The following is a 15,612-nucleotide window of genomic DNA, read 5'->3' as shown; positions in this document are numbered from 1 at the left end:
TGCCAAATTTTCATGGTACTTAGAATGACAATTTAAGGCAATGTTCCATAACTGCTACATATGGATTCATGTGCTATATGTGTGCATGCGGATGCGTGTATGTATACTATTTGCATGTAAAAGCACAAAAATAAACCATATTCTTGAAAAACAGGCCCATTTTCAGCCTTTTTTATGGATTACCCACAGCTATCTAATATATTTGTACATTTAGTTGTTTTGGGCTTTTTTCTTAATGTAAAAAAAATAAATAAATATTACAGAAAATAAAACAACCAGTTCCTTTGTGTTTTGTTGTGTGTATTTTTCAGTAAGCCCTTGGAACACTAATAGATAAATGTTTGAATCCCTGGTAGACCATCCTTTATCTAGAAGCGGAATCTGAGTCTCTAAGGTTGTGTCTGCAAAAACTGCTTGATACTTTATGATGTTACTGTGCCCAGGCTGGGTTTCTAAATCCCCCTGGGTGCCATTTTAACATTTTTTTACAATTGGCATTTTTTTTTTCCTTTTTATTGTGTGAATTGAGTAACATGAGCCAAGAGAGCTCGGTGCTCCTGGGTAATAGGAATAAGTCTGAGGGATGATTACATACTATAAAAAGATAGCATTAGAAGTGAGTGTATGCTTGTGAAATACAGATATTGCATTTTATTTTTTTATGGCACAATTTATACCGAAAAATTAGATTAATAATTAGATTAATAGGATCACACACACACACAAACACATACACACACACTCAGACAAACACACACTCACACATACACACACACTCAGACAAACACACACTCACACATACACTTTCAGACACACACACACACACTCACACATACACTTTCAGACACACACACACACACTCACACATACACTTTCAGACACACACAAATTAATAATAAATATCCACCCAGCCTCCCTACCTGGAGAGAGCTGGTGTGGATGTGTCCCTGGGGTCCAGTGGGGCTTCAGTGCAGCGAGCGGCAGCAGTTCTAATGAGAGGCGGCGAGGGAGCTCTAACCTGTCTGCTCTGCTCCCCCGCGGGCTGTCTGCTGACGCCTGGAGCCGGAATATGACGTCATATTCCGGCTCCCACAGAATCAGCACACAGCGCGCGAGGGAGCAGAGCAGACAGGTTAGAGCTCCCTCGCCGCCTCTCATTAGAACTGCTGCCGCCCGCCGGGGGTCCAGAAGGTGACCTGGCAGGAGGGAGCGCTCCCCTCCTGCCGGTCACCGAAATCTTGCGCCCCCAGAGCCGGTGCGCCCTAAGGCGGCCGCCTGTGCCGCCTTATGGACGCGCCGGCCCTGCATGCGTGTATGTATACTATTTGCATGTAAAAGCACAAAAATAAACCATATTCTTGAAAAACAGGCCCATTTTCAGCCTTTTTTATGGATTACCCACAGCTATCTAATATATTTGTACATTTAGTTGTTTTGGGCTTTTTTCTTAATGTAAAAAAAATAAATAAATATTACAGAAAATAAAACAACCAGTTCCTTTGTGTTTTGTTGTGTGTATTTTTCAGTAAGCCCTTGGAACACTAATAGATAAATGTTTGAATCCCTGGTAGACCATCCTTTATCTAGAAGCGGAATCTGAGTCTCTAAGGTTGTGTCTGCAAAAACTGCTTGATACTTTATGATGTTACTGTGCCCAGGCTGGGTTTCTAAATCCCCCTGGGTGCCATTTTAACATTTTTTTACAATTGGCATTTTTTTTTTTCCTTTTTATTGTGTGAATTGAGTAACATGAGCCAAGAGAGCTCGGTGCTCCTGGGTAATAGGAATAAGTCTGAGGGATGATTACATACTATAAAAAGATAGCATTAGAAGTGAGTGTATGCTTGTGAAATACAGATATTGCATTTTATTTTTTTATGGCACAATTTATACCGAAAAATTAGATTAATAATTAGATTAATAGGATCACACACACACACAAACACATACACACACACTCAGACAAACACACACTCACACATACACACACACTCAGACAAACACACACTCACACATACACTTTCAGACACACACACACACACTCACACATACACTTTCAGACACACACAAATTAATAATAAATATCCACCCAGCCTCCCTACCTGGAGAGAGCTGGTGTGGATGTGTCCCTGGGGTCCAGTGGGGCTTCAATGCAGCGAGCGGCAGCAGTTCTAATGAGAGGCGGCGAGGGAGCTCTAACCTGTCTGCTCTGCTCCCCCGCGGGCTGTCTGCTGACGCCTGGAGCCGGAATATGACGTCATATTCCGGCTCCCACAGAATCAGCACACAGCGCGCGAGGGAGCAGAGCAGACAGGTTAGAGCTCCCTCGCCGCCTCTCATTAGAACTGCTGCCGCCCGCCGGGGGTCCAGAAGGTGACCTGGCAGGAGGGAGCGCTCCCCTCCTGCCGGTCACCGAAATCTTGCGCCCCCAGAGCCGGTGCGCCCTAAGGCGGCCGCCTGTGCCGCCTTATGGACGCGCCGGCCCTGCATGCGTGTATGTATACTATTTGCATGTAAAAGCACAAAAATAAACCATATTCTTGAAAAACAGGCCCATTTTCAGCCTTTTTTATGGATTACCCACAGCTATCTAATATATTTGTACATTTAGTTGTTTTGGGCTTTTTTCTTAATGTAAAAAAAATAAATAAATATTACAGAAAATAAAACAACCAGTTCCTTTGTGTTTTGTTGTGTGTATTTTTCAGTAAGCCCTTGGAACACTAATAGATAAATGTTTGAATCCCTGGTAGACCATCCTTTATCTAGAAGCGGAATCTGAGTCTCTAAGGTTGTGTCTGCAAAAACTGCTTGATACTTTATGATGTTACTGTGCCCAGGCTGGGTTTCTAAATCCCCCTGGGTGCCATTTTAACATTTTTTTACAATTGGCATTTTTTTTTCCTTTTTATTGTGTGAATTGAGTAACATGAGCCAAGAGAGCTCGGTGCTCCTGGGTAATAGGAATAAGTCTGAGGGATGATTACATACTATAAAAAGATAGCATTAGAAGTGAGTGTATGCTTGTGAAATACAGATATTGCATTTTATTTTTTTATGGCACAATTTATACCGAAAAATTAGATTAATAGGATCAAGTAAAAGATGCATTTGTTGTCAGTCCATCCGCTGATAAAGATTAGACAGCACGAGTTCTAGCAATGAGTACATCCTTAGTAATCCTGTTAGTAGATTTTCTTGTTTGTTCCAAGCACTAAACATCAGCCATCTCTTGAGTTATTTTTTTCTTCCTAAAATAATGATTAAATGATTTTTATTAAACAACCATATTTTATTCATAAAACTATAACTGAAATACAATATTTTTTTAGAATTTCATAACTCTTCCCCTGTATCAGGGACAGTGTTATCAGCAGTGGTGATCAGTGATTAAGCAGGGGGGGACACGGTATAACATTATGTGATCCAGTTGGAGATGGAGAAGAGTGTCCCTAACCATATTGCATTGAATAGCTTTAGAGGAGCTGACTGTAGGAGCTTGGAGAGTTCCCTTTGCATTTGTATGTAGCAGTATTGGGAGTATGTAGTGTCAAATCAAATTAACAGCTTAAGTATTATTCAACTAAGTACAAAGAGAGCCCTCACTGTTACAGTCCATTCTCCACTATCCTGTTTCCCCGAAAAGAAGACATCCCTCGAAACTAAGCCCAAGATTATTTTCAGGGGATGCTTGTTATATAAGCCCTACCCCGAAAATAGCCCTAGTCGCTAGTTCGCTAATCTATGTTTGGGGGATTATTCCCGAACATAAATTTGTGGGATTCCATACGCTAGTAAGCCAATTGATCTTCAGGGAAGTTTCTCCTACATAGATTTGCGGGATTCCATGCCCTAGTAAACTGGTCTATGTTCGGGGGAATTCTTGCGAACATAGACCTGCTTTCTAGCACCTGCCTGCTACCTTTTCCCCTGAAATAAGACATAAGACATCCCCCGAAAAATGAATATAAGACCCGGTCTTGTTTTCGGGGAAAGATGGTAAATATCAGGGAAGCTACCTTTCTGTGTACAAAAGGTAGGTGGTTAAATTATGCGTCTGAAGTGTGGATCTGTGTGTCTGTCTGTGTGCGTCTGAAGTGCTTATTTGCCTATCTGTGTGTGTGTCTGGGAGTATTAAAGGACCACTTTAGGCACCCAGACCACTTCAGCTTAATGAAGTGGTCTCGGTGCCAGGTCAAGCTAGGTTTAACCCTTTTTGCTGTAAACATAGCAGTTTCCGAGAAACTGCTATGTTTACATTAGGGTTTTACCCACCCTCTAGTGGCTGTCTCATTGACAGCCGCTAGAGGTGCTTCCGCACTTCTCACTGGGATTTTCACAGTGAGAAGACACTGCCGTCCATAGGAAAGCATTGAGAATGCGCATTCGGCGGATGACGTCGGAAGAGGGAGGAGAGTCCCCAGCGCCGAGGAAGCATGGCGCTGGAGAAAGGTAAGTGTTTAACCCCTTCCTCCCCCTAGAGCCCGGCGGGAGTGGGACCCTGAGGGTGGGGGGACCTAAAGACCCTATCCAGAAAAACAAATTTGTTTTCCTGGCATTATAGTGGTCCTTTAATCTTTCTGAGTGGGTGGACATGTTTAGGACTTTGCTTCTGTGTTTTTGTGAGGGTTGCAGTCAATGGTTTTGTCAGGGACTCCCATGATTAGTAAGTGCCAGGTATTATCAATGACACATGAGCTAAACAAATAAGAGTTGTAGATTCTTTCCAGTTTCAAAAATGTGAAATTACCTTTATTAATTCCTGATCATTTCATAATTATTTTTTTGTGCCACTTTTTCTGAAAAGGTCATTTTACTTAATTTTTTTTTTTTTTTTTTTTTTTTTTTTTACCAATGCTCGATTGCAAATAATCTATCACTAGCCTGTTTTTTTTTCCATAGTGTTTGAGGCGGATATGTTTAGAAAAAACTAAAACTGTTCTTTAGAGGTTACGTAAGAGACCAATTCTGGGGCAAAGTTATGAAAGTGGAACAATCTCAAAAGAAACCTTCCATTAGCTTTCATTGTAAGAACTGCACCCCATGATTGCTAAATAACTTCAGTTGGACAAGCAAAGGTATGCAGGAAAAGAAAACTTACTATTACCATAGAAAGATGTAATGTGTCAGCAGATAAGAGCCATTCAGCCCATCTAGTCTGCCCAGTTTTCTAAATACGGTACTTTCATTCTCGTAAACCTTATGCCTATCCCACGCTATTCTTCAAATTGCAGCCAGTGTGCTTTGTAATCTAATGATACAGTCAGGGATGCAAATTGCTTGTCATCTGAACCAATTAAAATTGTAGTTTCACAATTTAAAAACCCTTTTATTACATTTATAAGTTCTTGATATTGGATGCATTTTCTAGATTTTTTTTTTTCTAGTTTATATACACCGTTTACAAAATGGTGTGTTATTAAATGTTAACACGGTTGTTTTGCACAAAGGTATTTGCTGTGGTCTCTTGCATCTTTTAACATAGGGTGTTAATGATTGATGAACACAAGGATCCTCTGACTGTGATGTATTAATATCACATCTTGAGTGTAATATCATCCATATCTTTTAGTTATCTTTTTTTTTTTTTTTTCTGTTGTATGGTTTTGAACAAACCAGAATATTGCATTATCTTGATTTGGCGTGCAGTCACACTGGATCTTGTACAACCAGAGTATGGTAGAGAGCAAAAGCCTAAAGGAGCGAATGGAAAAATAATTATAAGGGATTTTCGCAGAATTAAATAAAGTGTTTCATTACGGGGCTCGTGTCCACGTTATAGAATAAAATCTCAAGGCACACATCCCCTGACATTTTGAGTAACATGCAGATAAACCAAGTAAAATTGTATGTGACATTTTATCTGTGATTGTGAGGCAAGAGCAAACCTTAGCTAAGACTTCACTTTGAAACTAAATGAAAATTCAGCATTAGCCAGGGTTCAGCGTGCCGATGCAACGAGTATTGAGCTGACAACAAGAGTTTGATTAATAGCTCCTTTCTGCAGAGCACTCTATAAGAATAAGTGATATACGGCGTTGAGATATCTCAGCAAGAGATACCCATCGCCCCTTATTTCATGTGACCATAGAATTTGCGTAAACTTGCTGTGATTGGTAACGGAACCTCAGTTTATTGAGTTAACTACACAGAGCATTGTTCTGGAAAACCAAGTCTTCTTATATTTATTGAAATTGATAGGTTTTTTTTTCTGTGTTTTATAATAGGGGTCTATCCATGCAGTTATTTTATCAGGTCAGTTATCTAGATATTAGACAGAATCTTGCTACTCATTAAAACCATTAATACAAATTATTTTGCAAAAAAAAAAAAATTTAATTTATTTATTTTTAAAGCCATTTACTCTGTAGGCTTACTTCTACAGTCTGCATTAATCTATGAAACTGGTTTTGAGTTGGTTTGCTTTGTATGCATAGCCCATGGGATTTAATTATGATATAAAACAGCACTGTGTTATCAGTGATATTCAAGTCTGTTTTGGACAGGTATTTATCATTTATATGTGAAAATCTGCAGATGGGAAAGCAACCTGTATAATATGATATAGAAGTAAAGCTGCATGATTTTTAAGCTTGATACTATTGAGTGTTTCCTGTAAAACACATATGCCAAAATACTGCATTATTACAGGTTCAGTGATGCCAGAGCAGATTAATTTAAATTCAGGACTTCTTGCAATAGAACATAAGCATTTCTTTGAAATACAGAGATTGCGTCTGTAACGGAAGCTTCTTGTTAATGGGATTACAGACAATGGACCCAGTGACAGAACACCCTGAAAAACACTAAAAAGACTATACTCACCATTGCTGAAGTCTGCCCTCTCCCTCTTCGCACCTCCCATACCCAGCAGATGCAGCCTACAATAGCGCCCAGGGTGCGATGCAGAGGTCTTAGCTGGCTACATGGAACTGTACACCAATTAAGAAGTTAGTCGCTGCTGGTCAAAACTTTAGCAGGGTGGTGATAGGACACCATATGTGAAATTGAGGCAGTTTTTTGACACCGATAAGCTGTTTGGGGATTTGTTGCTTGTGGGGGGTCTGTGTTGGGAAAGAGGGGTTTTGGGGCTCCGTTTGTTAAGCACCCTGTCTGGAAAGACCTCAGCAGATGGGACATTGTATTCGCACCAGACCTGATAATGTTAACTCCAGACCTGATGATGGCACCAAGAAGGGTTTCTCTTTTGTTACCATAATTACTCTCTGCAGGTTGAATATACATGGAGTCTGTGTAAATGATTTGTTTCTGTGCAATAAAGAGTTCTTCCTTTACTTATCATCAAGCTGATATTTAGGGAAACCGCTAAATGGACTATGATCATTCTGGAAGTTATACGAGGTAGACTAACAGAGATACTCAAGCTGATACGGAGCTGCTACAGAGTCAACACTCAGGAAACATTAAAAATAAAATCACCAACAAAATAAGTTGAATACTTTTCGGTTAGACATGTTATCCAAAAATAAAGGGTTACGGGGGCGGGGCCTAACCGCAGAGCTGTGCAGACACTCATCTCAGCAGCTCCTACTAAACCGTGCACTTAACGCTAAAATTAACTGCCATACAGGCACTTAAAAGTGAACCCCAAAGCTACCACTCGAGAGAGGACACCAAGGTACAGAGATCGGTACCTCTCAAGCGATAAACCGAGCACAGCACACAATGAGGCCTACAAGCGTGGCAGGCGCAGGGGAGGCGGCCGCTCTCCAGCAGCAAGGCCATGCCGAAAAGCTGACTGCAAGCCCTCGTCCCCGTCCCCCCCCTGGACCGGTGGGGGTCATCCCGGTCCACCGCCAACTGACTCCCGGGCAAAGCAATGGGCCAATACCGGCTCCGTGGAGCCCAAAATCTACCGTCCCTGCGATCTCCAAGATGGCGGAAGCCTCCCGCACAGACGACACGTCTAACACATGGCGGGAAACTGAGATGCGACTAAACAGTATATTCACTGCTTTCTGGGAGACCCTAGAAGCCCACATGAGGGGCCCAGAGCCTGAAAAGATCCCCCAGACTTCGCCACAGGGTACCCCACAAGACGTCAGACGGGGAAAAACAGCAGCGCAACCCCAACGGCAGACGCAGCAAAAGGGTGACACTAACCCGTACCGACAGAGGCAGGATGCACAACTCAAAAAAGCAGATGCTGGAAGGCGGCGGGGGGTCAAACACCGGCATCACCCAGGCAAGGCAGGGAAGCGGAGGGAACCGCCGAAGACAAGCACAAGACCACCCCAAACAAGGCAGGTGAAGCTACACCCAGCACCCACAGCAATTCAGAACAGCCCAGGGGATCTCAGCACCCACACGCCGAGGAGATCGCACCAGCTGCACCACCTACCGCAGGGGGTACTCACCCAGCCCCGTCAAGGCATCGGCTGACCCCAAAGGGACTGAGACTCTAACCCAGGCACCACACACATCACACTAACAGCACCCTCACACACAGCACCCTTACGCGCACACACACACACACAGCAGTGCGTGTGTGTGTATATATGTATATGTGTGTGTATATATATATATACACACACATATACATATATACACACACACGCACTGCTGTGTGTGTGTGTGCGCGTAAGGGTGCTGTGTGTGAGGGTGCTGTTAGTGTGATGTGTGATATATATATATATATATATATATATATATATAGGCGTGCGCAGCCTATTGCATTAGGGTGTGCACCCTAAAGCACAAACACGCCGCATGTATATGTATATGTGTGTGTGTGTGTATATGTGTATATATATATATATATATATATATATATATACACACACACACACATATACATGCGGCGTGTGTTTGTGCTTTGCTGAATTGATATTAGCCAGACCTTAATTTTGTTATGGACTTGTTAATGATGCCCACGTAGCAGGAGTTACACTACAAGCAGAATAAGGGGTCCATCTCTATATGTGCAGCGTTTCATGATGTACATTCTTCAGGAACCATGATCACTCCACATCACTGAACTGATCATGCTTCTTGAAGTAACCCTTCATCATACTACATGTCTTTGACTCACCATGTATAATGTTTTTGGGATATGTTTTTTTTTTGTTTTTTTAATACATCTTAATAATGTTGCAAAAAAATTGCAAGTCTTCCCATCACTTTGTCTTAATGGATAATATAATGTATATTGTCCTATTAAAAGATATTAATTTTCTTCTATATTAACAAAGTCCTTAAAGATCCTTTTCTTATTGCACTAAGACTGTTTAATTTGGGGGGAAATTACCTATTGGTACTGGTACACCGCATTACCACATTTAGAGTTGAGTTTGCTCACTGACCTAAAACATATTTTGCCTCATGTTTTTTTTTATTTTTTTTTATTTATTTTTTAGCAATGTTTATAACCCAAACCTACTGTAAGCAAACAGTCAGCATTATTTCTTAAAGTGTATACATCCTTGTGTTAAACAGTAAAGAAAATAATTGGGATTATAATATTGATTATTAACCTTACAAACATTATGATAATTACTGTATTTATTTACAACAGTATGTTTTTATAACCCCCTCTAGTGGTTGTTTAGTATACATTGCACTGGCTTTGCTCCTCTTCCTGAGTTGTGTTGCAAAGCTGTTGTATAAAGCAGACACATACTCAAAGGAATCCATGTATAAAGTGGAATTATGAGGCAAAAATGTGGTTCTTTGTTGAGCTCATTTGCATACACCTACCCAGAATCCCTTGCAGTAGTAAGAGCACTGCTCAAGTGAGATTTATTTGGGACAAGCAAATCTTATGGCTTAACTGGTGTGTGTATTTGTGTTTAGCAATGTATTCACTATCATCTTACTCCAGGTGGAAGGGGTTTTCATCCACCCTTTTCCCCCCACCACAACTCTGTTTGTATGTACTTTTTATATTAGATGATTCCGTTTTAACACTGAGTATATTCCTTCACAGTTTGAGCGCCATGATCCCGTGGACGGACGGATTACGGAGCGGCAGTTTGGAAGCATGCTATTGGCTTACAGTGGCGTGCAATCCAAGAAACTCACTTTAATGTTAAAGCAGCTGAAGAAACGCTTTAAGGACGGAGAGGTGAGCATTATGAGTAAAACCTGACGAGTACCATGTTAGTCTCATAGTGAGCTGTCTGTAGAATCATGTTCTTATGTTCCCCGTGGTTTAATCCATGCTGCTGCTTTTCATTGGCTTATTTTTATTTAACAATGTTAACCTATCAGGAGGTCACAAGTCCCTTAGGATAATTTTTTCTGGAAACACAATGCTATAAACATTAATCAAATAAAGATTATATGTTAAAAAAAATTCAAAACGATATACCGGTAGTTCTTTAGACTATAAAGCCACTTCCAAAAATATTTTACCAGGAAAGATGCATTGAGAGTTCATAAGAGGTACATAAGAGGTGTTCATATTGTCACACACACAGTTTTGACATGTCAATGCAGCTATAGGCATCACTAGAAATGTTTTGTTGTTTAATGGGGGGGCAAGGGGGGAGGTTATGCATTTTACAAGAACACAAAATGTTGGTAAAAGTATGATCTGATCTGAAGGTTGCTTGACAGGTTAATAGTTCAAATTCTACCATATGTTTTCGCAAGTAAATAAAATTAAATAATTTATAGCATGAATCATAACTTAAATGATGCACTTATCCCCCCTCCCAAAGAAGATATTGTGTATATACACATACTGTAAAATGTTCTTTCTACTGACTTTAAATGAAAGATTAAGTAAAATGCCATTTGCAATGATAGGAAGCTATAATACACAGTATAAAAGCCAAGGTTACATAGAGGAGAACTTTGTGTTGTGCATTAGAGATGCCTTTTCAATAAAAAAAAACATTGCTTTCTTGGCAAAACTGACAAAACGTAAACAGGATTTGCCACCTAGTGAAATTTGTTAGAATGACTTGATATTTTAGAGGATGAACTGCAGGGAAGAAAGCATGTGCTAAATGTTGTGATAATCATTCTCTCTGGTGAGGTACATTTTGGGAATAACTGGCAGATTAATGGAGATACTTGATATCTTTTAACTACGGTATATTCAGTTCTGCATTAGACTTCATAACCTGGATCTAATAATTACAACAGGGCTAATTATGGCATTTTATTTTGTGTTCCGGGTCGCTCGCGCTTACAAGGGCATGTTTCTGACATCTGTTTGCACATAGACTCTACAGCTTTATATAGAACCATCCCATACGTGTTTATAAAGTGGAGACTTCAATAATAAAAATGTAATCTTCACAAGCAGACTGGGGCACAGAGAAATCCAATGGGAGATTAAGAAGTTACTGTCCAAACTACTGCACATTGCGGCACAAGGAATCTGTCCCAGGGGTTTCTGGGTTCAGAGAGCCTATGTGCAGTGGCCTAGGGTATAAAATAGTCTATTTTGTTCAATGGGGCTATGGCACGCTATAGAGACACTATAGTCACCATAACAGCTTACTGAAGCAATTTATATGTATCGATCATACCTCTGAAGTCTCACTGCTAAATTCTCTGGTATTTATGAATTAAATCACTTTTGTTTCTGCACATGCAGCCCTACCTCCCCCCCCCCCCCCCCCCCTCCCACCTCTCCTCCCCTAAGAGCAGTACATGGATGTTCACAGTCTAACCCTGGGAAAATACAAGTAGGCACTATGAGTGTGCGTTCGAATAAATTATCCGCTTCTATGTGTGGGAGATCATACATTTTGAAATTGGGTGGTGCAGAAGTGTGGCTAGTCTTCGCGTGGAGACCCACTGAATTACCGACAGGGCTGCCTGGTATCATGTTGGCTGTCTAGTGACCCGCAGTCATACTCTGCCCTTCCCATGGGTGGCTATTATCTTACCCGCCGTGTTTTGGCAAGGGAACTACTATGGTCTCAATTAAAATCCATTGACCGAGAGTAGTCAGGAAACCTTTAATGCACAGCAACTGGGTTTTAAGACCTTTGAAGGTCTAGCAGTGCAACTAAGTAAACGTGTTGGCCGCTCATGTCAGATCGTCTACCCAATGTGCTGAAACAGCACTCCCATTGGCCCCTTTTGCATGATGAGGGGAGGGGGAGGGGGGAGGGGGGCTATAGTGATGGATTTGACTTCCACCCTTACACAACGGATACCTCACGAGGTAAGGTAGCCTGTCGGACCTATATTCCGGGACTGAACCAGTCGAGGTCTGGTATCGGGCGACTATCGAGTACACATCGGCTGGGCCAGCATGACCCGTGGTACTATTTGTAATCCCTGTGGATGCAATTATAGGGAGTGCGCCGGGAGGGGGGGGACTTAAGTGAGTCCCGAGTCAGCCCCTAACAGCTACTTGTGTCGGTCATAAACCCTGCACTCCGTACCATCAAGTTTGGTGTGAGCCCTCAAGTTTATCTGGGGGGGTATGGTTTTGCGGATGGTCTCGTAGTCAACCCTTTGGCTATGTCATGGAGTGTGATGTAGGGTACGTCCTATGTGGACAACCTGTCAGTCCGTCTCTGGCGACTGTATTTGTACGCGTACACCTATTTGCGATATCTCGCTAGAGAAAAGTGTGGCCAGTGCATCGGTCAGTGGGTCAGTCTTCGACTGGTCCGCCGTCCTAACCCGTCACTACGTCCGAAGGTGGGGAGGGTGGGGGGGGGGAGTCAGTTGCACCCTGTATATCCATCTTTCCTGTGGTGGGTTCGGGGGGCAATTACCTATTCAAGGCGGAGAGCGTGTAGAGGCCAGCGGTGAAAGGGGTGGCAGAAGGGGGGAGTTGTAGCCCCTACGTTGATTTATCAATGACAGTAATGTTGAATATTTTAGATATTCCTGTAATTTCCGTTCATTTTAGATTGTAAGCTACCGGTAGTTTGGGCAGGGCCCTCTTCACCTACTGTTACAGTAGGTCAATCATGTTTTGTTAGAATTTTGTGTTTGTTTTGTTTATATTTTGTTCAGTGTTGCAGAGTATGTTGGGGCTATATAAATAATTATAATTCTATTTTTTTCTATTATGTACATGACAGTAAAGAGAAGGGTTAAAGAAAAAGTCCTTTATAGCGTACCTTGTTTGAATTTTGCTGACATCTTGTTAAATAGTGGATACAATTTATTTTCTTGTCCAACGATACATGTAAACTAAGGGACTCAAAAATTCGAACAGATGGCAACATGTTCTTTATGTATTCATATTTTATGTAGATTCTGTTAAAGGAAGTCAACACAAAATAACATATGGAGTTCATCCTGGATGTAATTATGGACAGCATCACTTACAGCAGGGCCAGCCTGGGAGAAAAATTCAGCCCAGGCATTTTTGCATCACAATGGCCCACTGAGCAAGGGTGCGGGGCCAGAGAGAGGGTGTTTTTTCACCATTGATGACAAACACGCCACCTCTCAAAGTGAACATGTTTGTTCAATGTGCAGAGCTCTGCTGAAGAGCTCTCGCATGAGAAAAAGGCAGTGTATTTGTTTTGCACAGCACAAGCAAATTTATTAACATGATTGCACTGTGTTTGCTTGTGAGTTGTGCCTGGTGTCCGTAAGTGGGATATCAGAAGATTGCATATGTAGAGTGAAATATCTGTAGTGTGGTGTTTTGTGTAAATAGATCTGCTTTCGGTTGTGTTGTATTGTGTGTGGGTAGGTGCTGTAGAGAGTGAGATTGTGTATAGGGGGCATAGTGTGTACAGGGGATGTAGCGAGTGTGTGCATTCTATAGCTATACTATATGTGCGTTTGTAGGGGTTGTAAAGAGTGGTATTTAAGGAATGTAGTGTGTTTGCATACAGGGGATCTAGTGTGTGCGTAGGGTATTCAGATTGTGTATGTCTGAAATGTAATGTGTGTTTAGGTGCTGCAGTGTGTGCCTATTGAGTGTAGGTGATCTTGTGTGTGTGGAGAACCCAGAGTGTGTATAAGGGTTCAAGTGTGTGCATGTATAGAGAATCCACATGCACACACTAGATCTAATGTGTGTGAGGGGTGCACCTCACATGAGGATGGACCCAGTAGAGCTGTAAGTTATTTTGTGTAAGTTATTTTGGTCCTCCTCTTCCTCCCTCACTGGCGGCCACAGCAAAATGCCTTGGGCCTCTAAGGGAGATCTTTAACCTCCCAACCGGGCCAATCATGGCACACAGCAGGCCAGTGCTTTGATAGTGCCAGCCCTGCATTGGCCGGCAGGGGAGATATTTTGATCTTCCCTGCCAGTCTCAGCCCTTTGCAATTGTAGCCGACTGGGCATTTGCCCAATGGCCAGTCCAGGCCTCAGTAAAAGTAAGGCTTTGAAACAGCGTAGATTAGATACACATGCAGTGGGTTCTCTCTACAGGATAGATTCACTTGCTATCACTAGCTTCCCTTGTTGAAACTGCATGAGAAAAGTGCAACCTGCAGCTGACGCTCTCAACCTATCACCAGCACCCAGTCACCCTCCACTTACCACTTTTGTCCAATTTTTAACATTTTACATTTACAACTTCCCTCTTCACTCTATCTATAAGCCAATGTTCTATCCAAAAAGAAGATTTTTCAACTAAACTTAAGCTGAAAAATCTTGTTTTTGGATAGAACATTGTTTTTGGATAGAACATTGGTTTTTAGAGTGAGTGTGTGAGATTAAAGTTTAATTTACAGAGCAGGAAATATAAAAGTTAACATCTAATGAAATAGAAATCCATTTTTTTAATGCAGGCTGTGGGAGTCAGTTACCTTGGCATGGTCTGTCTTTAAAACTTTTCTACTCATGAAATTGTTGTTCAAAATTAATTCTTGAATATTATCCCTTTATTGCCCTTCAAATCATATCCCAACCAAAGCTGTTATGCTTACAGGTCTGTAGTTCACAAATTGAGCTTTTCAATCCTTTTTAAATAAAGGCCTCACATCTTCTTTTCTCCAGTCCTCTGATACGATTCCTAAGAAAAGAAATCTGAATGATTACAAACAGTTGAATGGTTATTTCGGCTATAAACCCCCTAAGTACTCGTGGATGAATATCATCTGGACCTGGGACTTTAATTGCATTAATCTTATTTAATTGCTGTAGCACTTTATTCTGTGTTAACCAAACAACCATTTGCTGTAATGCTTTTGCAACAGGGATTTGCAAATCTACATCCATAGATTCTTCTTTGCTATATACCGAAGAAAAATATATTTTTAGAATTTCTGCCTTGTTTCGATCCTCCTTGATTAACACACCAATTTCAGAATCTAATGGTTCAACATTTTAACTCTTAACCTTTTGGCATTAATGTACTTAAAACCGAATTAGGTTTGGTTTTGCTCTGTTTGGCTTATAGCTTTTCATTTTTGGGTTTAGCCCATCTATTTGTCCTTTTGCAAGTCCTTTTGTTATGCCCATCAAATTTAAATGTTTTGAATGCCCTTTTATTATTGTTTATTACTTGACTGACCCCTTACTACTTTTATATGTTTCCCAAAGGTATGTATTGAGAAATATACTTTGTATAATTTGTTTTAACAAAACTTCCATTTATTCTATGTGCTTTTGCCATTGAATAGTTCCTTTAGGTCAATTTGTTGTAAGGATTGCCTTAGACCCTTACTCCTCCAGACCAAGTAAAACTTGGTCTGAGAATCAAAGGCAGC

At 41.2% G+C, this 15,612-nt stretch overlaps 1 protein-coding gene across 1 annotated transcript in view; it reads left to right on the top strand.

Moving 5' to 3' along the window:
• Positions 1-15,612, top strand: part of MICU1 (mitochondrial calcium uptake 1) — a 242,741-nt gene that overhangs the window by 157,068 nt on the left and 70,061 nt on the right. The window contains exon 9 of the mRNA XM_063434676.1: positions 9,947-10,084. Coding sequence (XP_063290746.1) covers positions 9,947-10,084 — 138 coding nt within the window. The remainder of the gene's footprint in view (positions 1-9,946; positions 10,085-15,612) is intronic.

This window comes from Pelobates fuscus, chromosome 10 (genome assembly GCF_036172605.1).
Source record: "Pelobates fuscus isolate aPelFus1 chromosome 10, aPelFus1.pri, whole genome shotgun sequence".
Classification (NCBI taxonomy): domain Eukaryota; kingdom Metazoa; phylum Chordata; class Amphibia; order Anura; family Pelobatidae; genus Pelobates; species Pelobates fuscus.
Note: the sequence above shows the minus strand (reverse complement) of the source record. Positions and strands in the feature narration are given on the sequence as shown.